Source organism: Pongo abelii, chromosome 23, assembly GCF_028885655.2.
Source record: "Pongo abelii isolate AG06213 chromosome 23, NHGRI_mPonAbe1-v2.0_pri, whole genome shotgun sequence".
NCBI classification, from domain to species: domain Eukaryota; kingdom Metazoa; phylum Chordata; class Mammalia; order Primates; family Hominidae; genus Pongo; species Pongo abelii.
The window spans coordinates 44836516-44862695 of record NC_085929.1 but is presented as its reverse complement, the minus strand read 5'-3'; the positions used below and the strand labels follow the sequence as shown (position 1 = coordinate 44862695).

General features: G+C 54.5%; 1 protein-coding gene across 44 annotated transcripts in view; it reads left to right on the top strand.

Moving 5' to 3' along the window:
* The window catches only part of CSNK1E (casein kinase 1 epsilon), a 61671-nt gene that overhangs the window by 11848 nt on the left and 23643 nt on the right, over positions 1-26180 (top strand). For 9 of the 44 annotated variants that reach the window (XR_010139528.1, XR_010139530.1, XR_010139529.1 and 6 more), the window contains exons 2-7: positions 9058-9145; positions 19228-19338; positions 19463-19611; positions 21416-21644; positions 22303-22473; positions 23414-23562. Coding sequence is in view for 39 of the 44 variants with exons in the window: in XM_063723067.1 (XP_063579137.1) it covers positions 9070-9145; positions 19228-19338; positions 19463-19611; positions 21416-21644; positions 22303-22473; positions 23414-23562 (885 nt within the window). In the remaining 5 variants the exon portion in view is untranslated. Of the gene's footprint in view, positions 1-3094; positions 3298-5964; positions 6105-6223; positions 8554-8592; positions 8898-9057; positions 9146-19227; positions 19339-19462; positions 19612-21415; positions 21645-22302; positions 22474-23413; positions 26145-26180 lie in introns of those variants that run through there. The other 35 variants (XM_054543450.2, XM_063723077.1, XM_063723068.1 and 32 more) reach the window with 26 other exon arrangements.

The window sequence follows — 26180 nt, the reverse complement described above, 5'->3', positions numbered from 1 at the left end:
CAGCTAATTTTTGTATTTTTAGTAGAGACAGGGTTTCTCCATGTTGGCCAGGCTAGTCTCGAACTCCTGACCTCAGGTGATCCGTCTGCCTCAGCCTCCCAGTGTGCTAGGATTACAGGTGTGAGCCACCGTGCCTGGTCGCAGAATGCTATTTGAAGCTAGCTTCTTAACCATGTGGAGCTGCCATCACATGCTGCCTGTGACCTTGGACAAGGCTCATTCCTTCACTGGGCCTCAGTGTCTCTATCTGTAAAACAGTGAAAGGGGGCCAGGTGTGGTGGCTCACCCCTTCAATCCTAGAACTTTTGGAGGCTGATGGGGGAGGATCACTTGAGGGCAGGAGTTCGAGACCAGCCCAAACAATGTAGTGACCCCATTTGGGCAACATAGAAACCCTGTCTCTATAAAACAACAAACAAAATTAGCCTGTGGCCGGGCGCAATGGCTCCCGCCTGTAATCCCAGCACTTTGGGAGGCCGAGGCGGGCGGATCACCTGAGGTCAGGAGTTCGAGATCAGCCTGGGCACCACGGTGAAACCTCGTCTCTACTAAAAAAAAAAAAAACAAAATTAGCTGGGTGTGGTGGCACATGCCTGTAATCCCAGCTACTCGGGAGGCTGAGGCAGGAGAATCGCTTGAACCCAAGAGGCAGAGGTTGCAGTGAATGGAGATTGCGGTGAGCTGAGATTGAGCCATTGCACTCCAGCCTGGGCAACAAAAGCAAAACTCTATCTCAAAAAAAAAAAAAAAATTAATAATAATAATAGAAACAGCAGAGAAGGGGAAAGCAGTGACCCATGGGGGTGGGGTTTTATTATTATTATTAACATTATTATTATTATTTTATTTTTAGTAGAGACAGGGCTTTCCATCTTGTCCAGGCTGGTCTCGAACTCCTAACCTTGTGATCTGCCTGCCTCGGCCTCCCAAAGTGGTGGGATTATAGGCATGAGCCACCGAGCCTGGCCTATTTTTTTTTTTTTTTTTTGATTGTGCAGTGGCACGATCTCGGCTCATTGCAACCTCTGCCTCCCAGGCTGAAGCAATTCTCCTGCCTCAGCCTCCCAAGTAGCTGGGATTACAGGTGCACACCACCACGCCCAGCTAATGTTTGTATTTAGTAGAGATGGGGTTTCACCATGTTGGCCAGGCTGGTCTCAAACTCCTGACCTCAAGTGATCCACCTGCCTCGGCCTCCTAACCAAACTGCTGGCATTACATGTATGTGTGAGCCACTGTGCCTGGCCTTTATTATTATTATTATTTTTAATTATTTATTTATTTTTATTTTTTGAGACATGGTCTCACTCTTTTTTTTTTTTTTTTTTTTTTTGGAGAAAAGGTCTCACTCTGTTGTCCAGGCTGGAGTGCAGTAGTAGGATCAAGGCTCACTGCAGCCTCAACCTCCTTGGGCTCCGGTGATTCTCCCACCTCAACCTCCCAAGTAGCTGGGACTACAAGCATGCACCACCACACCCAGCCACCATGCTCAGCTAATTTTTGTATTTTTTGTAGAGAGAGCATTTCGCCATGTTGTCCAGGCTGGTCTCGAACTACTGAGCTCAAGCAACACGTTCCTCTGCCTCCCAAAGTTCTGGGATTACAGGTGTGAGGCACCGCCTGTGGCCCAGCGCCAGGATTTTAAATTGGGAGACTGGGCCCAGACATGCTGCCTCACGCCTGTAATCCCAGCTTTTTGGGAGGCTGAGGCGGATGGATTACCTGAGGTCAGGAGTTTAAGACCAGCCTGGGTAACATGGTGACACCTCCATCTCTACTAAAAATACAAAAATTAGCCAGGTATGGTAGTGGGCTCCTGTAATCCCAGCTACTGTGGAGGCTGAGGCAGGAGAATTGCTTGAACCCGGGAGGTGGAGGTTGTAGTGAGCCAAGATCGGGGCACTGCACTCCAGCCTGGGAGACAGAGCAAGACTCTGTCTCAAAAAAAAATAAATAAATAAATAAACTGGGAGACCAGGAGGGCCTACCTGTGAAGGGGACTTGAGGAAGGTGAAAGGTGAGTGGGGTTGGCGCTCTGTGGGAAGAGCGCACCAGGCAGTGGAAACAGCCCCTGCTAAGGCCCTGAGGCCAGAGGTTCATTCCACGGGAGGCCAGTGAGGCTACATGGCTGTGAGCAAGAAGAAAACTTACAGGAGCTGAGGTCAGGAGAGCCAGGGGTGGGGAGTGGAGGACAGATCCTGGAGGGCCGTTTTCAGGCCAGCCCTTGATGTTTAGTAAATCTGTGAGTCCTTAGTCAAGACTGAGATTCCTGGGGGAGGTACCGAAATCTTTCTGGGTTTATCTGCAGCCATATCTTCATTATCTGGGAATTCCAGGGCTGTCCTTGGGATCCCAGCCCAGTGCTCCTGCGTGCCAAGTGGTCTTGAAGGGTCTGAAATAGGAAGCAGGTAAAAAGTGTCAGTTTGGGAACACCGTGACTCACACTTGTAATAACAGCACTTTGGGAGGGTGAGGCAGAAGGATCACTTGAGCCCAGGAGTTTGAGACCAGTCTGGGCAACACAGTAAGACACCATCTCTATAAAAAATTTAAAAATTAGCTGGGTGTGGTGGTGCATGCCTGTAGTCCCAGCTACCTGGAAGGCTGAGGCAGGAGGATCGCTTGAGCCCAGGAATTTGAGGCTACAGCGAGGTATGATCCTGCCACTGCACTCCAGCCTGGGTGACAGAGTGAGCCTCTAAAGAAACAATGACAAAAGCCAGTTTGGAAAGGTGGTGTGAGAGCCACTATTCCTGAACCAATGCAGAGCAGCTGAAACCCAGGGTGGGCCCCTTGGGAGCTGGAAATTCACCCCACACCTATTCTAGCCTGATTTCATCTTCTTGTTGGCTTGCAGAGAAGGTGGCTAGGGGAACTTTGCCACACCCTTGGGTTTTTTGTTTTGTTTTGTTTTTTTATTTATTTTTTTGAGACGGAGTCTTGCTCTGTCGACCAAGCTAGAGTGCAATGGTACGATCTCGGCTCACTGCAACCTCCGCCTCCTGGGTTCAAGTGATTCTCCTGCCCCAGCCTCCCCAGTGGCTGGGATTACAGGTACCCGCCACCACACCCAGCTAATTTTTTGTATTTTTAGTAGAAACGGGGTTTCACTGTGTTGGCCAGTCTGGTCTTGAACTCCTGACCTCAGGTGATTGCCCGCCTTGGCCTCTGGAAGTGCTGTGATTACAGGGGCGTGCCCGGCCCCACCCTTGGGTTTTAAAGTTAGGAGTTAAATCTGAGAGGAATCACTGCGAACCAAGTCGAAGAGAGAAGTCGGCTGTGGGGCTGTTGGAACAGGTAAGGTTTTTTTTCCACTTTGGACCAGTCTCCCCTCCTCAGCTGGGTTTTGTGTCATGGTTTGCCTTCCCTTATAGCTTCACTGCAAAGCTCTTTGGAGGGTCCCACAGACAGGTCTTCCAGGGATAGGAAGGACAAGGACTTGGGCCCACAACTCAGGCAGTGGACAACAGCGGGTCCTTCCAATGGCAAGGCAGGTTGGCTCCCTAGCAGGCCTGGGGATGAGCTGGGCTCCTCAGCCTGGCTGGCCCAAGGAACCGAGCAGGATCTTAACTGGGGCAGGGGGTGGGGTGGGGGTGCTGGGGTGGGAGGTGTGGTTACAAGTCCTGAAGGCAGAGGGGAGAACGTGAACGTGTTGCAGTCAGACCTGGTGATCTGACTGGGTTAGGAAGGGGCAGGGGGTCTGTTCAGCCAGGCCCAGTTTAAGGGAGAGGTTGATCTGTGCCCTTAGGCAAGCACTGGGAGGAGCCTGATTCCTTCTCTGAAAGAATACAGTGTAATCTGTTGTTGTTTGAGAGGATTAAATGAGATAACCAATAACCTCCTCTCCCAGGGCTGGTGCCTAGAAAGTGAAGAAGAGTAGGGCTTTGGGAAGCAGGGCCCAGGTTGGAAGGTTAGGGGTGGTGAGGACTGGAGGACAAAGGAGCAGACTTCACCCCCTGCTCAGTTGTGCCCAGGCCCCTCTGCCTGGGCTCATGTGAGGAAAGAAACAAAATGGGTGGCGGGGGGTGGTGCTCAGGCCGGCTGAGAACTTGGGCCCAGAGTTACGGGATCTCCTAATGCCTCAAGAGAAACAGGGAATCTGGATCTGAAATATGAAATCTTCCAGTTTTAAAACTTTAGGGATTGGCCAGGCGCGGTGGCTCATGCCTATAATCCCAGCACTTTGGGAGGCCGAGGCAGGCGGATCACTTGAGGTCAGGAGTTCCAGCCCAGCCTGGCCAACCCTGTCTCTACTAAAAATACTGTGTGGTCCTTGACAAAAATTAGCCAGGTGTGGTGGTGCACATCTGTAATTCCAGCTATTCGGGAGGGAGGCTGAGGCTGGAGAATCACTTGAACCCAGGAGGCAGAGGTTGCAGTGAGCCGAGATTGCGCCACCGCACTCCAGCCTGAGCAACACAGCGAGACTCTATCTCAAAACAAACAAAAACAAAAAGAAAAAAAAAAAAAACTTTGGGGATTAATTAACAAAACAACAACAGAAAGCACCGCGCAGGCCAAGTAAAGCCCACCACCTGGGTGGTGACCACCTGCTCTGGCAAAGGTGTCACTGAAGGCAGGCCCTCCTGGGAGGAGGCTTCTCACTCTCCTGCTCTTGGAAATGGGCTCTAGATAGACCCAGTTTCCTGGTGATCGCTGGGAGAACAGAGCTGTCCTGTTGGGCTTTGTGGTCCTGGGCAAACCCCTTCCCCTCTCTGGGCCAGTTTCCTGGCCGGCGAAAGGACTTAGTCTGTGGGGCTCCTGCCCGTTTGGACACGTGTGTGACTCAGTCCCTCAGCCTCGAGGAGGAAGATACAGCTATTATAGAAGTGACTCCTCCCAGGAACTGTGCTTCCGGGATTGGACGCAGGGCCTCAGGCATTTTGCGTGTCGACAGTCACAACTGTGTGAATATAGGTGTGTCATAATTGGAAGCTTTGCATGGCACAGTGTAAATATCATCACTTTAATGACTTTGTTCTGCAACCTTTCATCGCGGCTCTGGATGCCGGTAGAAGATTTTATTAATTCTCCCTGTGACCTGGGGAGGACAGGGTCCTTCCTCCCATTTGCCGTTTAAGGAAACCCAAGCTCAGAGCTGGGAGGTGACTTGGCTAAACGTGCACCACTCGGAGCCCTGACTCAAGTGTCGGTGCTTTGGTACTTGTGGCACCCCTCCTTCAAGAGGGGAGAATGAGGTTGGGATCTGAGGGGTCCTCTCGGTGCCCATCACAGTTTGAGCTTCAGGGATAAGAAGGAGAAGAGGTCTTTGCCCTTGATTTTTCCACGGGAGGAGAATGTATGAGCCCAGGCTACCTTTCTGGGCCTTGTGTCGACATCCCTAGCTGTCTCCTCAAACCTCTTGCCCTGAATCAACCTGGCCTGTGTTCTCTGCGGCACGCGGAACCTGGAGGCGGACTGAGCCCCCAGCAGTCTAACATCTTTTGCAGTGTCGTGAATAGCCGCCTGTTTTCGCAGGGGCCCAGTGCTCTGCCTGGAGAGGAGAGAGATCCTGGCAGGCGGGGAGAGGAGACTTTGGGTCTAGACCCTCCCCTCCCATCCCCTCACCCCCGCTTTTTGTGCGCCCTCCTCTTCCCTCTGTCCCCCCCACCCCGTCTTTTCCACCTGTGCCCTGGACTGCATTAGGGTGTCAGTATCTGTGCGCTCCCCCACCCCCACGCGTAAGCCCGCGCGCCTGCACTGGGGCTGGGGGACTGCGTCTCGCAGCTGCGGCCCCCAGCGCGGAGGGCGCGGGCCCTTTAAATCCTCCGGGGCGGCGGCGGCGGGCCGGGGATGACATCAGCGGGCGGGCCCGGGGCTCAATGGGAGCCGGCGGGCGCGCGCGGTGCGGGAGCGCGCGAGCCGGTGGCGGGGGCGGGTGGGCAGGAGGCCGGGAGGAGGGAGGCGGCGGCGGCGGCGAGAGCCCAGAGCCAGATCCCGGCCGGGGCCGAGCGGAGCGCGGCGGCGGCGGCGGCGGCGGCTGGGCCGGGAGAGGCTGGCGCGCCGGGCGGCTCCACGAATCCTCCGGCATCCGCCCCGGCGGGCCGCCCCCGCCCGCGGCAGCCCCCAGAGCAGTGGCCCGGCACCGGCGCCTTCCCGGCGGGGTAAATATTAGGGGTCCGCGGGTCCGCGGAGGGGCGCAAACCTGGGGGGAATCGGGCTCCCTCACCCTCTTTGTTTTTGCTGGAGAGGGAGGGAGGGGAGGGCGGACACACGCGCGTTCGCGCTGGGGTGTAGGGGGGGCAGCCCGGGCGCCGCCCGCTCGGCCCGGCGAGGACAAAGGCGCGGCTGGGGACGAGGAGGAGGGGGCCTGTTATTTTGCAGGCTCGCGGGGGAGGCCCCTCCGACCGGCCTGCCTCCGCCTCCCCCGCTGGACCCTCCGAGGCCCCGGCCGGCCAGGCGGCCACCCCGGCTGTGATTTGGGGACGCTGAGGGAGGGGGCCTGGGGTGCTTTGCGCCGGATACTGTTGATTCGGGCCCGCGTAGGGTTTCATCGGACAATCACCGGCGCCCCCTGCTCTCCCGGCCCCGGCGCCCGGACCTGGGGGTTTGCAAGGCTGCGCCCGCTGGTTGGATGGCGGGCGTTTGGGGGTCCTAAGGTGAAGAGGTGTGTGGTCACCAGGCCACCGATTTGTTTTTCTTTGTGGAGAGAAAGAAAGGGGTGGGGGTTATTTATCGGATCGGATTCTCCCATTTTTGTGTGTGAGAGATTCGTGTCTTGCAAGTCTCTAAGGAACGTAAAACGGTGTCTGGGTATCATTAGAGGATTCCCAAGCTCTTCTTAATACCCTAACTCGAAGTGGGGTGAGCCCCCTCCCCAACTTTTCCCTTAGTTTTCTTGTATATTTTGTTCTCGGCATAGCCTCCTTCCTGGAGAAGGATTTGGGGAGAGGAGAAGGGGACACAAGTGTCTCAAGTTGCTTCCAAGCAATGCCTGTGTTTGGGTCTCCTTTGCCTTCGTTTCTATGATGTCCCTTCAATTTTTATTTTAATCGTCCAAGGGACAAGGGCCCCGGCTCAGGGGTAGGCGATGGTGGTCGGGGAGTAAAAAGCACTGCCCGTGTGCCATGCTGGTTGGTAGTTTGTCTAATTTTTTTAACCTGCTGAAACTCTTGAACCTTTATATCCACTTTTCCCCCCCACTTTGTTTATCTCCCCCCTCCCCCATGGGAGAAGCAGCAGAAGAACTAAAAAGCCTCTCCATTCCTGAATGAAGCCTTTCTGCTCTCCTCTGGGAGGCTTTTTGGGTGTTGGTGCCGGGACAGTCTAGGCTCCCCCAGGGACCTTGGACCCCTGGGGTGTTGAGGAGCGACTGGGGGTCTGGGTGGCTGGCACATAGCAGTCAGGGGGTCTTGAAGGGCTTGCCCCTCCCCGCTCCCGTTCTCTGCAGACAGCCGGTGAGTGGGGAGAGACTGGGGGGTCATGTGCAGTATATTTATGTAAGACACCCAGACAGAGGGCACGGGTATTTATATAACCCGGTGTGGGTATTTATGTAATATAGGATGCGGGTATATTTATGTTCCTTTCCTAAGCTGCGGGTTTCCTGGCTGCCATGTGTGGTCTCTGAATTGGTATTGGCAGAAAATGGACTGAGGTGTTGGTGGGGGGGGTTGCGTGCACACCCCCCATCCCCCCAACAGGGCTCACTGTGTGTGCCGGCTTTTCTTTCTTCCCTTGGAGTGTACACACTCGGGAAGCTGGACGTGTGTGTATGTGGGGTGTATGGTGTGTGGGTTTCCTGCAAACGTGGACTGCGTTCCCCTGGCAGCGTGGCACCTCAGCTGAGACAGGCCAAGCATGTGGGCAGCGGCCCTTGATTGAGAGCCCAGAGTTTGGCCAGCTCGGGTGGAGGTCCCTGCCTCATGGTTATTGGTGGAGGGCTGGTGAGCTCCTTGGGAGCCAGGTGCCGGGTTGCCTGTCTGTCCTGGGCTCTGCCCACTGTCCCTGGAATCCATCTCCCTCTGGCCTGGTTGTTGGGGGCAGCACTTGGCACGGGCAAGGGGCTGATCTTCTGTGCCAGCACAGCTGCTCTGCAGTCTTCCTGTTTTGCCCTGTTTGTGAGTGTGGGAGACCACCAGGTGGGACAGCCGGAGCCCTGTCCTAGGCGAGGCTGTACCATCTGCAGGGTGGTGTGGGGCAGGTGGCATGGCCTCTGTGGGCCTGAGTGCCCTGTCTGCGAAAGGAGTTCCCTCTTGCTAGTCCTTGATGCCGGTCCTCTTGTAAACACCCCTCCCCCTGTTCACTGCAGTCTTTGGTCCCTGTCCCCACAGCAGCACTGCCTCCAGGCCTTCAGTTTCCTCCTCTGCTGACCAGGAACAGGGTGTCTGGACTTTTGCCCCAGGCCAGAGCAGAGGGCTCCCCTCTGGCCCTGAGGAAGGAGAGAAGCTGCTCACATCAGAACTCCTCCTCCTATCCCTTGCGGGCAGGCGGCTAAAACCCTGGCTCAGTCCCCTTTGTTCTTCTATGAGGGCCCTCTTAGGAGACCCTCCTAGTCTTAAAGGATACCAGCTCCAAACAGTTTATCCAAGAGGCTATGGGCCTCCGTGTGAGGTTCGTGGTGTCATGACGTAGAGATGGGGAGGTGGCTGGAAGACGGATGGTCTAGGGCGTTCTTTTCTGCCTTCCCCCCAGTGGGGGATGCGACTTTCTCCTGCAAGGCATGCTGGGCACTGGCGAGGTCTGGCCTCTGGGTAGGGGCAGTACTTGGGAAGACCAGGCCAGACTGTGGGAGCCTGGGGGTAGGAGGTGTAAGAGGGCTGATGCCCGTTGTGATCCTTTGAGAAGCTTCTTTTGAGGGGCCCCTGAATGAGCATCCCCCAAAGACACGCTTGCTTGGCTGCTTCCTCTCTGGCCACACTGAAACCTGTCCTCAGCCTGCCTTAGCTGTTCCCCAGGTGTGTGGAGTGCAGGCTGTGGGCCACCTGACACCTGCAGAATGTGGTCTTCGAGAATGCAGGTCTTCCACTTCCTGGTGCCTCTGCCTGGCTTTGGTGGCCTGGACCCCTTTCCCGGCTCCCCACGTCGCTGACCCTCATGTTCCTGCTTCCTCTGCAGCAAGAGTGAGCCATGGAGCTACGTGTGGGGAACAAGTACCGCCTGGGACGGAAGATTGGGAGCGGGTCCTTCGGAGATATCTACCTGGGTAAGTGTTCCTAGCTCCAGCTGGAGCCCCTGGGGCCAACCCGTGGGACCAAGAGGAGGAAAGACCCCAGGATTTGGGGATCTGAAGTCAGAATGTGGCTCCAGGGGCATGATTTGCCCCAGGGCCATCCCAGATGGGGAAGGAAGTAGCAGGTTGCCAGGATGCAGGCCAGGGGGCTCCTCTCGCAGGCCAGGCTGGGCACTGGAGGGTATTTTTAGCTCCAATTTCTGCAGGAGTCATGCGGTTGCTTTGTGCCTCAGTGTCCCGGGTCAGCTGGGTCACCAGCTGGGTGTGGGAAAACCCAGGCGGGGTTCACGTCCTCTCCTTTGCTTCCTGGGAGAAGGATATTGGTAGATAAAAGAGACCTGGGTTGCTGCTGGACCCCTAGCCAGGCCCCCTCTCTATGTCCTGGCCTCCTGGAACCCAGCCCAGGCAGGCTTTGGGATGACGCAGCCTCCCCTGTAACCTCGGGGATTGGGGGGGGGGGGGGCGGTCTCCTCATTAGGGAGTTCTCTCTCTCTTTTTCTCTCCGGATGTGCTTCCTGTTGAAAGTATGAGTTTGCTGTGATGTTGCATTTTAAACAAATCACTGACCTCTCAGTCCTCCCCTTGGCCTGGGAGAAATGAGGCTTGCGCCTTTCAGTGCCACTTTGGACAGGCATGGTCATGAGTCCTGGCCCTTCTTTTGTGATTATTGGTCCGAAGGGAAGGTATTTAGTGTTGGTGCTTGTGGATTAGGGGGTGGAGGCTTGGAGTTGCTGGAGTGAGGTGGCCAGCCCCTCTAGGATTTATCCTCATTCCTGTCCCTGCACCCTCAGAAGCAGGCTAGACACACCTCTGTGCCTTGGTTACCCTCCTTGGAAAATGAAAATCAGCTCTGTCCAGTGCAGAGAACACCAAGTCTGTGTGCCCTGTCCATCAGTTCAGACCTTTGGGGTTTCTGTTACCCATGGTTAGGGTTCCTTGGAGTATGAAATGTGCTAAGGAAGCCTCAATGGAGACAGCGACGGACACTGGGAGTTCCCTGAGCACTTCCTTGCAGGGTACTTTCTGCAGCCCCTAGAGATAGTACCAGATTCTTTGTTTGGCACATCAGGAAACTGAGGCACAGATGGTCAAGTTGGCCTCCCAAGACTGCTCTAGAAAACTGGCAGAAGCAGCCTGTATGCCCACAGCCCTCCACATGAGTGAGAGCGTGGAAGACAGAACATGCCGAGGGAGACGTTAGACGTCTAGCTCTGCATTCTAGACATGGCTTTGTGTGGCTGTGGGAAGGTCATGCGGCTCCTCTCTGCCTCAGTGTCCCTATCTGTAAAGTTCGTGATATTGCTGCCTGACTGATCAAGAAGTGTAAACTCTAAAGTGCCAGCCAGATGTGCAGTTCATTGCTGAGTGCTTAGTAGATGACCCTCCCCTACGGACACCCTGGAGCTCAGAGGGAGGGAGAGTGTGTGGCGCAGCTGGTTTAAAGGTTTTTCTCTGCGACCCCAAGCTACTCCCGGGGAGGCAGGCATTCGGTAGTATCTGCTAGTGCCCAGCGCAGTGGGTGTTCACTGAAGGCTAGTCAAGCAAACCAATGAGAACATAGGGACTGTGACATGCATAGCCATGCACAGTAGCCTCACAGCAGAATAGAAAAAGGCCGGGATGGCCAGGTGCGGTGGCTCACACCTGTAATACCAGCACTTTGGGAAGCCAAGACAGACAGATTGCTGGAGTCCAGGAGTTCGAGACCAACCTGGGCAACATGGTGAGACCCCATCTCTACAAGAAAAATACAAACATCAGCTGGGCATGGTGGCACGCGCCTGTAATCCCAGTTACTCAGGAGGCTGAGGTGTGAGAATCATCTGAGCCATGGAGGTTGAGGCTACAGTGAGCTGAGATCGCACTCCAGCGTGGGTGTCAGAGTGAGACCATGTCTCAAAAAAAAGAAGGAGGCCAGGAGATGTGGCTCACACCTGTAATCCCAGCACTATGGGAGGCCGAGGCAGGCAGATCACTTGAGGTCAGGAGTTCAAGACCAGCCTGGCCAACGTGGTGAAACCCTGTCTCTACTAAAGATACAAAAATTAGCTGGGTGTGGTGGCACATGCCTGTATCCCAGGTACTCTGGAGGCTGAGGCAGAAGAATGGCTTGAATCTGGGAGGCAGAGGTTGCAGTGAGCTGAGATGGTGTCATTGCACTCCAGCCTGGGCAACAAAGCAAGACTCCATGTCAAAAAAAAAAAAAACGGAAAGAAAAAGGCTGAGATTTGGGGGCCAGTCCAGGTTCAGATCCCCAGTGTGTTCCTCATTTGCTGTGTGACCTGGAGTGAGTCACCGTATCATTCTGAGCCTCAGTCGTCTCATCTGAAATGAGTGTACCCAGCTTCTTACAGTTTGTGAAATTGGGGTGGGTGTAAAGGACCCTCGTATTATTGAAGCTGTTGGGCTCAGCACTGAAGCCTGGAGCCACTGGCTGGAGGTCAAAGGGCATGGAGACAGCTCTTGGCACAGACTTGTTCCTAGACAGCACCCATCCCAGGTCCCGTCCCTCTTTTTGCAGACAGGAGACAGAGGCCCATGGCTGGAGGGGGGACAGCCCAAGATCACTCAGAAAATCCAGAATCTTGTGTGGTGGGACCTCCTTGAGGACAGGACTTCCTGTTTATCTGCATAGTCATCTCATTCACTTTAAAAACTAAGTACAGATTTACTCCTCTTTGTACTGGCTCTAGAGTAAATTCGGCCTAGATTTGGGTGCTGATGCTTCCTTTTGTGAGCTGTATGCGCTTGAGCAGGTGATGACCTTGTCCATCCTTGGCTTCCCCATCTGCAAAATGGGGTCGTGCAAAGTAATGAGGTCGTGGCGTGTAAAATACCCACATGTGCTGGGCCTAGCAGTAGTGCTGTGCGCTGTGCCCCCACCATCGGTCTTAATTTCTAGTTGGGAGTTGCTTTCGAAGGGTCTGGGTCCTCTGGGTCTGAGTCTGGGGAGGCGAGTCAGACTCCTGACTCTCCCATCTTCACCGGTGCAAGGGCCTCAGGGGACCCTGCCCTGACTCACCATCTTGCCAGCACCCTCCTGGGCCCCTGTGTTGTTGGTTTGGGGACAGTGGTGATTGTAGGGCGTCCCTGGCCAGCCTCGCTGACTCCATTTATTCAACACTCTGGCCACATTCTTATCCCCAGTGCTGTGCCAGGGCCTGACTCCAGATGGCCTCTGTAGGTGGGGCTGGATGTGTCCTCCAAGCCCTGCTTTCCAGGATCACCCGAGGACCAGCACACTATGGATGTGGCTTCTGCCCCTCCTCCCTCTGCATCATAAGGGGTCAGCCAAGAGAGTGGGGCCTGTTTTGTTAAGGCACTGCTGTTGCCCATCCAGGGTCCAGAGGTGGCCAAATCTGGGCCCATTCACTAGACTTGCATCCTGGGGAACTCTCTAGACCTCTTAGAGTCTCTGGTCCTCAGCTCTGAAAGGGGTGGCGAACAGTGTTCTTCGCTGACAGGTGGTTCCAGGGGTGAGAGTTAGTGTGGGAAATACTCCAGGCCTCTGATGGGTGGGAACTGAGGTTGCCGCCGCTGCTGCTGCCCGGACAGTGGGCTTCATCCCGTGTCCTCCAGTCCACCCATGTCCCCTATTGTGTCCATGTGTCTGTGTAGGTGTCAAGTAGGCCCCCGTGTGAGGCTGGCCACGCCCATGGCCACCTGGAACTTGCCAAGTTCCCAGCCCCTCTAGGGCCAGCTAAGTCCAAGCCCTTTTCTGTGTCCAAGTTCGTTTTGGGAACTGGCAGTCCCCCCACTGTGTCTGACTCATGGGGTATCTTCTGTTCCTGAAATCGGGCAGTTCTAGCTTCTAGGCCTTCGCATGTGGGGCACCCCTGCGTCTATGGTCAGCTAGCTCCCAGACACGGCCTCTGCCAGGAGGCCTCACCTGGAGTTTGAGTGGAAAAAAAACACAGGGACTTTGGGGACTAAGTTTCAAATTCTGGCTGTGCCCCATCCAGTTCTGTCAGACCTCAGGCCAGTTACCTAACGTCTCTGAACCTCAGCTTAGTGGTTGTAAGAATTAAGGGAGCTCAGAGAAAAGCCTGGCGGCTTCCTGATAGAATTTAGAGGCCACCAAGGAACTCATTGGTGGCAGGACCTGCAGCAGGGGGAGGCAGCTCTGGCAGGTTTCCAGCACTTGGTGGGGGTCAGAGGCTTTGCCTAGCAGCTTGGGTCCCTGTCCCTGGGAAGTTTGTAGCATATGATCATTTGACCTTTGGTGTCTGTTTTTCCACATGTCAAACAGAAATGCAAACAGTAGGCCGGGCACGGTGGCTCATGCCTGTAATCCCAGCACTCGGGAGACCAAGGCGGGCAGATCATTTGAGGTCAGCAGTTTGAGACCAGCCTGGCCAACATGGTGAAACCCCGTCTCTACTAATAATACAAAAATTAGCCAGGCGTGGTGGTGCCTGCCTGTAATCCCAGTTACTCAGGAGGCTGAGGCATGAGAATCGCTTGAACCCGGGAGGCAGAAGTTGCAGTGAGCCGAGATCATGCCACTGCACTCCAGCCCAGGCGACAAAGTGAACCTTTGTCTCAAAAAAAAAAAAAAAAAAAAAGAAATACAAACACTAGTACTCGAAGGGTGGGGTAAGGGCTCGAGGGGAGGAGGGCCCTGTCTACCACTACCTCCCCAGCACCTCCCCAGCACCTCTCCTCCCTGCACACATCTGCCGAATCGCCAAGTGCTGCAGGCCCTGCCTCCAAAGTGTCAATCAGTCTCTGCACCCTGACCGGGCAGGGCCACCGTCAGCTCTTGCCTGGTCTCTGTAGTGGCCTTCCCAGACCTTCCACTACCCCTCTAGCCTCCCCCAGGCCTTTCGTATCCACCAGGTAGCCTCAACAGGGTGATTTTTGTCCCCCAGGAGACATATGTCAAGATCTGGAGACCTTTTGGTTGTTACAATTCAGGGGGCAGGGGGTGCCCTGGCATCTAGTGGGTGGAAGTCATGGGTGCTGTTAGACTGTGCGGTGCCCAGGGCAGCCCCACAACCAGGAATTCTCCAGCTCCAGTGTCAGTAGTACCAAGGTTGAGAGATCCTGTGATCACACACCTGAACATGGCTCTTGGTTCCTCAGGCTGAAGGCCGGGATCTTAGCCGGCCATTCAAGACCCTTCAGATTTCTTCCCTGCCCACGTCTTCCACTGTCTTTTTCTGCCACCCCAGGGTTCCCGCTGCACCCGCTCCTGTTGGGCCTCTGCCTGTGCCGTGACCTCTCTTATCTGTCCAGTACAGTCCTGTTTGGGAGCCAGGAGCCCTTGCAGCCTGCCCTTCCGGAGGCTCTCCTTTCCTCGTAGCATGGCTTACTCCCTCTTCCCCTCCTCCCACTGGGTGGACACCTGCTCGTCTCTAGCCTAGGGGCTGCACTTCCCACCAAGCCGAACATCATGGAGCGTTGACTGTGTGCCAGGCATTCTTCTAAGCATGTTTGTCCCTCAGAACGTCCTAATGAGCCAGATAGTGTCATCGGTTTACACATGAGGTACCTGGGGCTCAGAGGGGTGAAGTGCCTTGTCCGAGGACCCCTGGCCAAGGGATGTCCGAGTCAGGATTTGGGCTCTGGTAGGTTGGCTCTGAAACTCACACTTTAACTGCTGCACTCTCCTGCCTCTCTGCTCATGGGGAAATGGAGCATAGCCAGGGGACTCTAAGGATCCTCACTGCCCCCTGGAAATCTGTGTGGCTCATCCCAGTGACGAGCATTGATGTGTCAAAAGCTCTTTACAGTTTGCAAAGTACTTTCATTCCTGTTGCTGGCTAGATTGAGTTATTCATTGTTTTTCTTTTTCTTTTATTAAAAATCCAAATACTCAAAACTAAAAATCAAAACACAAAAATGTGTTAAGTGAAAGAAGCCAGTCACAAAAAATCACATGTTGTATGATTCTGTTGGATTCTATTTCTGTGAAATGTCCAGAAAAGACAAATCCATAGAGAGAGAATATAGATTAGTTGGGGGGCAGGGGATGGAGCGAGGAGATAGGACCTGAGCCCACTAAAGGCTACAGGTGTTTTCAGGGTGATGAAAATACAGCCCTCCTGGGCCAGGCACAGTGGCTCATGCCTGTAATTCCTGCACATTGGGAGGCTGAGGCAGGTGAATCACTTGAGCCCAGGAGTTGGAGACCAGCCTAGAGATGGCAAACCCTGTCTCTACAAAAAAATATAAAAATTAGCCAGGTGTGGTGGCTTGGGCCTGTAGTCCCAGCTACTCGAGAGGCTGAAGTGGGAGGCTCACTTGCGCCCCAGAGGTTGAGGCTGCAGTGAGCTGTGTTAGTGCCACTACAGTCCAGCCTGGGTGACAGATTGAGACCCTGTCTCAAAAAGAAAAAGAAAATACAGCCCCCCACCTTCGGTACCTGTGGGGAATAGGTTCTAGGATCCCCCTCAGATTCCAAAATCCTCCGATTCTCAAGTTCCTGATATAAAAAACTGTAGTATTTGTGTATAACCTACGCGCACCCAGGCTGGAGTGTGGTGGTGTGATCATAGCTCACCACAGCCTTGACTTACTAGGCTCAAGCAGTCCTCCTGCCTTAGCCTCCCAGGTAGCAGGGACCACAGGCACGTGCTACCACGCCTGGCTAATTTTTGTATTTTTTGTAGAGATGGGATCTCACTATGTTGCTTAGGCTGGTCTCGAACCGCTGGACTCAAGTAATCCTCCTCAGCCTCCCAAAGTGCTAGGACTACAGTTGTGCATCACTGCACCCAAACTATTTCTTATTGTTGTATTGTTATTTTTTATTTTTCCCTCCATGTATTTTTGATCCATGGTTGAATTGGCAGGTGTGGAACCCACAGCAGATGCTGATAGGAAGCGCTGACTGTGTTCTAAAATTGATTGTGGTAATGGCTGCGCAAGCTTGTGAATATACTAAAAACAGTGAGTCGCACACTTTGAGTGAGTCAATTGGAGAGTTACCTGAATTACATTTCAATAAAGGTGTTAAAAGAAATTGCAACTTATAACACAGTATCCAGTGAAGCATCCCCTGCGCCTTCCTCCCTGACCCACTTAGTCCTGTAGAGTCATGTTTCTGTTCAGTGTTTCTTTATGTAGCTAGAGCCAAACACAGATACTTAGTTCCCCACCTTTTTAAAGAAAACTGAAATGAGAGTGTGGAGTATACACTGTTCTGTGCTTTGCTTTTTCACTTCCTGTATCTTGGAGATCTTTCCACTTGTGTGCAGAGAGAGCTTCCTCGTTCTTTTTCCATTGTATTCTGTTTTATGGATGGGCTATTCTTTTATTTAATCAGCCCCCTCATGAGGGACATTTGGGTTGTTTCCAAGCTTCTGCTGTTCGAAACAGCCTGCAGCCGACAGCCTTGTCCCCGCCTTGTTTTGCACCATGCTAGGATGTCGGGTAAACTCCCAGAAGCGGGGTTGCTGGTCAGGGCTGAGTGGTGTCAAATCCCGTTCCAGTGGCGGCTCGGCTCAGCAGTTCACGCCTCGACACCTGGGAGGAGGAGTGCTCAGCCACCCCACAGTCTTGCCGACAGACGGGTGTGTTATCTCGTAAGACTTTTGACAATCCTAGGTGAAGCATGGTCTTTTCACGATCATATTAATTTGCATTTCTCTTACAGGGAGGTTGAGCATCTTTCCCTATGAGTAAGGCTTTTCTATTAATGATTTCTTCCTCTGTGAAGTGTGTGTTTCAAATCCTTTGGCCTATTTTCTGCTGAGTCTTTTTCTGACTGATTTGTAGGAGCTCATTACATATTAGCACTTTGCCTGTGATAAGAATTGCAAGTGAGTACGTTTCTTATGACTTTATTTCCGGTGTTTTTGCCATGCAGAAGGGATGCTTTTTTTTTTAATTTTTGGAGAGGAAGGAGCTTTTTTTTTTTTTTTTTTTTTTTTTTAAATGGCTTCAGGATTTTGAATCAGGGATAAAAATAAAAGCCTTGCCTAACCCCAAGGCTATAAGGCAATTCTCCCTTCTTCTAACATTTCATCGTTATTTCTTATTAAACGTTGAGTGGATGCAAAGAATACATATAGAATACCTGCATGGCCTAAGGTGTCCCTCCCTGGGAACCACCATCTGACATTTAATCTTTTTCCTTTCTTTCGTGTTTAAATCTGTATTGTCCAGTCTTGTTGCCTGCTTTGATATGGAAACAAGTAGAACTGTGCTTGCACCCTAATTTTTTTTTTTTTTTTTTTTTTTTTGAGCCAGAGTTTCACTCCGTCACCCAGGCTAGAGTGCAGTGGCACAATCTCGGCTCACTGCAACCTCCGCCTCCTGGGTTCAAGTGATTCTCCTGCCTCAGCCTCCCAAGTAGCTGGGATTACAGACGCCCGCCACTGTGCCTGGCTAATTTTTGTATTTTTGGTACAGACAGAGTTTCACCACCTTGGCCGGGCTGGTCTCGAACTCCTGACCTTGTGATCCACCCGCCTCAGCCTCCCAAAGTGTTGGGATTACAGGCGTGAGCCACTATGCCTGGCCTCGGGTAGAATGTTTTCAAGGTGCACTCGTGTCGTAGCGTGTATCGGTACTTTATGCCTCTTTATCGCTGAATAATATTCCGCCGCATGGAGGCACTGCATTCCGTTCATCCCTGCATCTGTGACAGATGTTTGTTGTTTCCACCCTCTGGCTGCTGTGAGGAGTGCACCTCTGGGACCAGGGTCATTGTGTGAAGCAGGCATCCTTTCCTCTTCACTGCTACCTGGGATTCCCTGGTGACAGCGCCACTGTTCCTGTTCTGCTGCTGCTGGGCACTTGGGCTGTTTGTTCCTGTGTCCATCCTTGTCCTGTCCCCCTGGTGCACACGTGTTTCTGAAGGACGTACACTCAGGAGTGGGGTTGCTTGGGCGAGCGTTTGTTTATGTTCAGCTTCACACAAGAGGTGCACAGAGGCTGTGCCAACTCACACCCCCACCTTTATTTCTTATATACAGACTTTTCCTCTGCCTGAGATTTCTCCTGGTTGTGGTGTGAGCCACGGTGTCTTTTCTCAGATGGCCAGCCGGTTGTTCCAGGAACGTTATTAATGAATAGTCTCATCTTTTCCTCTGATGTGAGGTCCTGCCTTTCTCCTGTCTTGAACTCCTCCTGAGGCTGTGTCCCTGGGGGTTGTTCTGGCCTGTTTGTGTGCTGTTGCGACACGGTCCTACTCCTGCTGCTGGGCTCGCTGCTGGCTCCAAGAAGGAGACACCCTGTCGCCCAGCCTAGCCCCAGCCCTTCATCTCATCCACGCATACAGCTAGGGAAACTGAGGCAAGGTATACTTTGGGCTTGGCCTTTCTTGTGACTTCTTGAGTCGGGCGGTGGGCCCAGGCAGACAGCGGGGCCTTGGTGTGTGTGAGAGTATTTTCTTAGAGTCCCTTGAGAAGCCAGGAGTGGATTGGGGGAGAGGTGGAGGTGCAGGCAGGACCTCTGACCTAGGCTGGAGGCCAGCAGAGCCGGGGTTGATGCTCAAGGCCGCCATTTACAGGTCATGTGACCTTGAGCTGAGTCTCAGTTTTCTCATCTCTACAACGGGGGGTGAGAATCGAATGAGACACTGGATTAGAATGTGCGGGGCTGCCTCTGAAGGCACCCGCATTGACTGAGGGGTTGCTGCGGCTGTCCCATCCTCATCCTGTAGGCCAGGGTGGTCCTGGCTTGTTCTGGTGTGTTCGGCAGCCCAGCCCCATTGGGCCTCTTCTCTGCACGTGCCACCATCTCAACCCGACAGACCCCGCTGCCCGTATTTGCTCCGGGACTCAGCCCCCTCCCTTAGGTGATCTGTGAGCCTTTTGCATCCCTGACCCTTGCCCCACTCACATCGGGCCTCCTTGTTGCCCCAACCAGTGGCCCTGGGTAGCCCTTGTGTGTCACCTCTGTGCCTCGCAGTGCTGACCTTCTTTCCCCTCAAGAACCCTTTGCCGGGGCTCCTTTGCCCCCTTCCCTGCCTCCCCCAAGAGCTCCTCAAGGGCAGATGGCCCCGGGCCCGGCGCACGCCAGATCTTAGAAATGCTTAGTGGGGCGCCTGGGACTGCCTGGCCTTCGAGGGTGACCCTGGTCCCTTGCCTCCCTGCCCCGGGCAGGTGCCAACATCGCCTCTGGTGAGGAAGTCGCCATCAAGCTGGAGTGTGTGAAGACAAAGCACCCCCAGCTGCACATCGAGAGCAAGTTCTACAAGATGATGCAGGGCGGCGGTGAGCGCAGGGTGGGCGGCGGCGGGCGCCGGGTGGGTGGCGGTGGGCAACCATGAGCGCAGGGTGGGCCGGGCGTGGCTGGCTGCCTCTGACCCCTGACAGAGGCCCTCCACTTGACCCCCAGTGGGGATCCCGTCCATCAAGTGGTGCGGAGCTGAGGGCGACTACAACGTGATGGTCATGGAGCTGCTGGGGCCCAGCCTAGAGGACCTGTTCAACTTCTGTTCCCGCAAGTTCAGCCTCAAGACGGTGCTGCTCCTGGCCGACCAGATGGTGAGTCCCCGTCCCCTCCATCCCCAGCCAGATGCCTGTGGGCCCAGGATACCAGCCCTGCCTCTCGCCCCCAGAGGATGCCAGAGGATGGGCCTGGGCTAGGGGACCTTGGCCACTGGCTGTAGAATTCTAGGTGTTTATTTATTTATTTTATTTATTTTTTGAGGTGGAGTCTCACTCTGTCGCCCAGGCTGGAGCGCAGTGGTGTGATCTCAGCTCGTTGCAACATCCGCCTCCCAGGTTCAAGCGATTCTCCTGCCTCAGCCTCATGAGTAGCTGGGATTATAGGCCTACGCCACCACACTGGGCTAATTTTTGTATTTTTAGTAGAGACAAAGTTTTACCAAGTGATCCGCCCATCTTGGCCTCTCGAAGTGCTGGGATTACAGGCGTGAGCCACCGTGCCCAGCCAAGTTGTTTATTTAAAATGTGATTTCAGGCCCAACTCCAGACCTGCCGAGTCAGGGCTTGGGACTCTTCCTGGGGTAGTTTTATTTATTTATTTCAAAAATATCATTTAATTGTAAGAAATAGAGATGGGGGTCTCACTGTGTTGACCAGGCTGGTCTCAAACTCCTGGTCTCGAGCAGTCTTCCCATCTTGGCCTCCCAAGATGGGAATTACACAAGATTACAGGCGTGATCCACCACGTCTGGCCTGCCGTGGGTAATGTAAAGCCTGCGGTCGGTCACACAGACCTGGGTCCTATTCCAGACCAGTGACCGTAGGTGAATGCTGAACCTCTCTGAGCCTCAGTGGCCTCATGTGAGAGTCTCTCCTTTGTTGGTTGTTGAGGGGATTAGGTGAGATACCATTCAGCACCTTGCCAAAACAGGCTCCTCTAACAGGCTGTTGTTAAGTACTAAGCCCTTCATCAGCATAGGGAGGAAAGCTTCTTAAAAATACAAAACTGTAGAATTTTGAACTTGGAATGGAATGTGGAGATCTTGTACAGGGGTTTTAATCTTGGTCTGCAAAAGTCCTGCGATGTAGGCTGAAGGTGCGTGAGCAGAGGGTCGCCACAGCCCCTCACAGTGTGAAACTCAAGAAAGGTGCAGGAGATGTTGAGCTGTGCTGAACCTGGGGCCAGAGCCAGAGGCCACGGCATATGCATGGATATTAGTTTGAGTTTTAAAAACTCGACTGAAAAGGTAGCTCAAGTCTGTAATCCCAGCACTTTGGGAGGCCGAGGCAGGCGGATCACCTGAGGTCAGGAGTTTGAGACCAGTCTGACCATCATGGTGAAACGCCATCTCTGCTAAAAATACAAAAAATTAGCTGAGCGTGGTGGCGCGCGCCTATAGTCCCAGCTTCTCAGGAGGCTGAGGCAAGAAAATCACTTGAACCCTGAAGGCAGAGGTTGCAGTGAGCCGAGATTTTGCCACTGCACTCCACTGTCACCTCTTCTGGTCTAGGCTTCCCCCGTGTTCCCTGCCTGCCCCTACCCCACATCTGTTGCCTCTCTGGCTCCCTAAGTCCTATGAGTGTGGGGCCGGGCAGGCAAGCCTTCCATGGGGAACCAGTTGCCTTTCTAGCAGACTCTTCATTTCTGGATCTTCCCATTAGCTTTCCTGCAATACTCTCTTTCTCTGTCTCATAGCCAACTTGGTGAACTCCCCCTTCAGAGTTCATCCTGATGTCACATTTTCCAGGAGGCCTTCTCTGGCCTGCCCCTTAATTACCCTCATGGTCAAAGGCAGACCCTTCTCCCTCTGCCTTTCCACCTCTGTGGCCCCAGCCCCTGCCTGGCCCAGAGCGCTGGGCAAGGGCCCCTCTGTTGAACAGATGGTCTCCTCCTCCCCAGATCAGCCGCATCGAGTATATCCACTCCAAGAACTTCATCCACCGGGATGTCAAGCCCGACAACTTCCTCATGGGGCTGGGGAAGAAGGGCAACCTGGTCTACATCATCGACTTTGGCCTGGCCAAGAAGTATCGGGACGCCCGCACCCACCAGCATATTCCCTACCGGGAAAACAAGAACCTGACCGGCACGGCCCGCTACGCTTCCATCAACACGCACCTGGGCATTGGTGAGGGAGCCAGGCCTGGAGCAGTGTGCACCTGGGGCCACTGGCTAGGGCCCAGCTCTCTGGAGCCCTCTCACCCCCTACCTTGATGGAGGCCCCCAGGCTCTTTTCTAGTGAGAAAGTCCCCACCCCGTCTGCCCGCAAGCTCAGGCTTATTCCATGTCCTTGCACAGTCGGGTCTTCCCCCTTGTAAGCCAAGCTGTGTGTGCCAGGCGCCTTCCCTGGCCCTGCTTCCTCCTGTGCCCTGTTGGTGCAGGCTGGAAGATACGGGCTCAGAGGTTTAACATGGGTTGCTTAAGGTCATGCAGCTTAGCGAATGCCAAAGCTGGATTTGACCCTGGCCCCATCTGATGCTGAAGCTTGTGACCTCTCCACGAGGTGGGCCAGGCAAGGGGGCAGTAGGTGCCCTGTCATAGTCATTGAATGATGAAGTGCCTGAGCTGGAAAAACTAGGCCCAAATTAAGTTGAGAAGGTCCTGCCTCAGGCTTCTTCTCTGTAGGAGTAGGATAATAGCAGTGCCTGTTTAAAATGCATACAGTGAGCAACATCCAGTGTGGGGGCAGGAGGGTCCTGGTGCATGGTGAGGAGCATGACCCAGAGGATGAGTTAGGGGCCTGAGTGGACACCTGTCCCTCACCTAGTCTTTGACTCTCTGTGCAGAGCAAAGCCGTCGAGATGACCTGGAGAGCCTGGGCTACGTGCTCATGTACTTCAACCTGGGCTCCCTGCCCTGGCAGGGGCTCAAAGCAGCCACCAAGCGCCAGAAGTATGAGCGGATCAGCGAGAAGAAGATGTCAACGCCCATCGAGGTCCTCTGCAAAGGCTATCCCTGTGAGTAGCCCAGTGGGAGGGGACATGCCTGGGGGCCCCTGAGGCACTAAGGGAAAGGTGAGGCCATACAAAGCCCACGCTGGGGCTAGGCGTGGTGGCTCACTTTGGGAGGCCAAGGCAGGCGGATCATGAGGTCAGGAGTTCGAGACCAGCCTGACTAACATGGTGAAACCCCATCTCTACTAAAAATACAAAAATTAGCCCCACCTGTAATCCCAGCTACTCAGGAGGCTGAGGCAGGAGAATTGCTTGAACCTAGGAAGCGGAGGTTGCAGTGAGCCGAGATTGCACCATTGCACTCCAGTCTGGGTGACAGAGCGAGACATCGTCTCAAAAAAAAAAGGAACAACAACAACAAAGCCCACACTGGGCTGCCCCACAGCCCTTGGCACCTGAGCAGTAACCCCTGGCTCTTTGCCACTCCTTGGCACAGCCAGAAGGCCCGGTTTCCCTGGCCTGGCTGTTACACCTGTTGCTTCCCAGCCCACATTCCTGCCTCATCTCCCAAGGGCCCTCTCCCCAGTTTTTTTGAGGAGGAATTGGAAGTTTTCCTCCTCTTGCTTAGGTTGTGTTAGAAGGTCCCGTCAGGCTCTTGCAGTCCTTTGAATTTATGGCAACGATTGATCTGCGGGCCCCAGGGTGCTTGGTGAGGGCAGCGGAAGAGCTGTGGGCATGGATGGCTCCTGGATCCGGCTACCTGGCAGAGGCTCCTGGCCACTGTTCGCAGGTTTTCCCTTGCTCTGAAAGCGGCAGAGGCTCTGCTCACAGGCAGGCCAGGCTTTCATCACGGTAGGGAAGGCCATGGTTCTGTTGCCTCCTTTTCTTGCCTCTCAGATTGGAAGTATCTAGGGACAGTGGGTGGCTAGGGCAGTACTGGCTGCAGGGGGTCTGGGAGCATGGCCTTACGGTGGCCTTCTCTATCCCCTGCAACACCCCCTAGCCGAATTCTCAACATACCTCAACTTCTGCCGCTCCCTGCGGTTTGACGACAAGCCCGACTACTCTTACCTACGTCAGCTCTTCCGCAACCTCTTCCACCGGCAGGGCTTCTCCTATGACTACGTCTTCGACTGGAACATGCTGAAATTCGTGAGTCACCTGGAGGCCAAGGCGGGCTTGGGGGACTGGATGGGGAAGGCCCTGACTCAGAGGGCCAGAGTGAGCCGGTGGCGGGTGGGGCTTCCGACAGATGGGAGGTATGAGCTGGACAGTGTGGTTGACCTCACTGGGGTCCCAGAGCCCTCCAGCCTCATCTGTGCTGACAGCTTGTGCCGCCATGGGCAGCAGGGCCCAGGCAGGGCGCTGTCTCCCGTCGGAACAAGGAGGACCTGGCTTCGCCTGGGGTCCCTCCTGGGTGCCCGCAACAGGGCATGGGTGGTGCTGGCGGTGCCCCCTGCTGCCCTGATCGCTGCCTACACCGTCCTGCTGCTCCTGTTCTGCACATCCCAGGCGGCTACCTGCACCGTGGCCCCTCTGGCCAGCCTGGACCCAGTCATGGTGCTTTCTTTCTTCTTGGTCATGGGCCCCTGGGTCTGGCTAGGCAGTTGTTCTGTTTCCCTCTTTTAAGAGTGCCGGGGGTGGGGTTGGGTGGGGAGCAGCATTGGCCGGCCGTACTCAGAGCTCTGGAATCTGTGAAATCGTATGTCTTGTTTCACATCTCTTCTGGAAAAGGGGGCTTCCTCGAGCCAGGCTCAGCCCCGTGACAGCCCCATGACAGCGAAGGGACTGTTCTGTCCCCGCCCCTGTCCCTGTGTCGGGCCCACGTACTCACCCACGTACTGGTAAGGATCCTCTGAGGTCTGGCTTTTCCAAAATTTGCCACTTGACCAGCGAGCGCAGGAGGCTGAGCCTCAGCTGTGCTTTTTGTCCCTTTCAGGTGCCCGGCGCCCCTGGGCACCCAGAGCTCCCCAGATAGGCCCATGGAAGAGGTGGAGGAGGTGGAGGAGCTGTCCCCCCAAAACTACTGGCCTGTGGTCTGGACTCCAGGGCCCTATTTCTGATGTCGCCAGGTGTGCCTGAGCCCATCGGGGCCAGGCCTGAGGGAGTGTTTCTTGGGTGGGTGGGATGACCCCCTGTTCCCAAGAGATGGCAGCACAGTGGAGGCCATGGTGGAAAAGGCCCTGCCATGGGGTCCTTGAGAGCCAGGACAGCCTGAAGGAGGGATGGTAGCCACCGCCCACAAGGGGCCTGGTGGGAACGGGTCCCAGGACAGACTCACAGCCAGACCCCGTCGGCAGCCTCTCTGTTGAACCTGAACTCATTAAACACCTCCTCTTGCTTCATCCTGGTGTGCCTTTTTCACGGCAGGGCCCTCAGCCGCCCTGCTAGATGGTTAGGACCAAGGCTGTGTTCTCCTGGAAGCCAAGGTCGGCACATTGGTCTTGGGCTTCTCTTCTGTCTGGGTTTCTTGTTCACTAAGGAGTGAGACAGAGGTCAGGCAGAGAATGGGGGTCTCGCAGGCCAGGGACCTCAGGGAGAGGCCTCTGTTGCCCTTTTCAGCAGGGGTGGAAATGGGATATTGGCAGGGGGCGTCTTCTCTGACTTCACCCTAGACCTTCTGGCTCCAAATGGGGCCCATGGCCTTGGGCACCTGGGACCAGCTCTTTCCACCATGAGAAGGCACTGGGCACTTCTCATCGAGATAGTCACTCCCAACTCTGGTTCGTGATGGGCTTGGCCCTCCAGCTCAGCACAACTCCAAGAATGGATTTTGTATTCTCTAGACAGACACTGTCCAAGATGGTAGCCATTGGCCACATGCGACACATTTTTAATGAATTAAAATTAATCAAGACTGGAAATGTCGGCCAGGCGTGGGGGCTCATGCCTGTAATCCCAGCACTTTGGGAGGCCAAAGAGGGCGGATCACTTGAGGTCAGGAGTTTAAGACCAGCCTGGCCAACATGGTGAAACCCATTTCTACTAAAAACACAAAAATTAGCTGGGCATGGTGGTGTGTTCCTGTAATCCCAGCTACTTGGGAGGCTGAGGCAGGAGAATCGCTTGAACCCAGGAGGCAGAGATTGGAGTGAGCCGAGATTATGCCACTGCCCTCCAGTGGCCACCACATCCAGCAAGGCAGACGGGACCATTTCCTTCATCCAGAACGTTCTGTGGACATGACTGCTCTAGGTGCCTCCCTTATGGAGTCTCACAAGACTGTCTAGCCAGCAAGATCTCTTTTCCAACCAGGCCAGGAGCACCTCTCCACCCACTGCTGCTAGTCTGACCGCCTTCCTGGAGTTAAGGGCTCTTGAGGCAGGCTCTGGAGTTAGAAGCTGGGCAGAGGCACCCACAGCCTTATCCTTTGCCAATCTCTGACTCATTGCCACGGCCACTGTAGTGAGCTGAACCACCTCCAGCAGTCCCCTGGCAGAAGCACCTGGAAAACATGCAATGGGAACCTTCACCCTGAGGCCAGGCCCTTCCCATGCTACCCAACAGTAGACGGGACACCCTGTGTTCTGCACCGGGGTGCTGGGATCTGTGGTTCCCTGGAGCCTGGAAGCCACTCTCAGCACATACAACCACTGTGTTCCGAGGTCCAGTCAGCCGGCCGGGAAGGAATTCAACACAGCCAAGGACAGAGGTCCATGTGATGACGGGTGGATGCTCGTGTGACTTTGCTGACCTTTTGTGTTTTCTATGGGCAATAAAGACCAAGAGAGCTCCCTGCTGTGTGTTTCTTGCGTCCTATGGGTTGGATG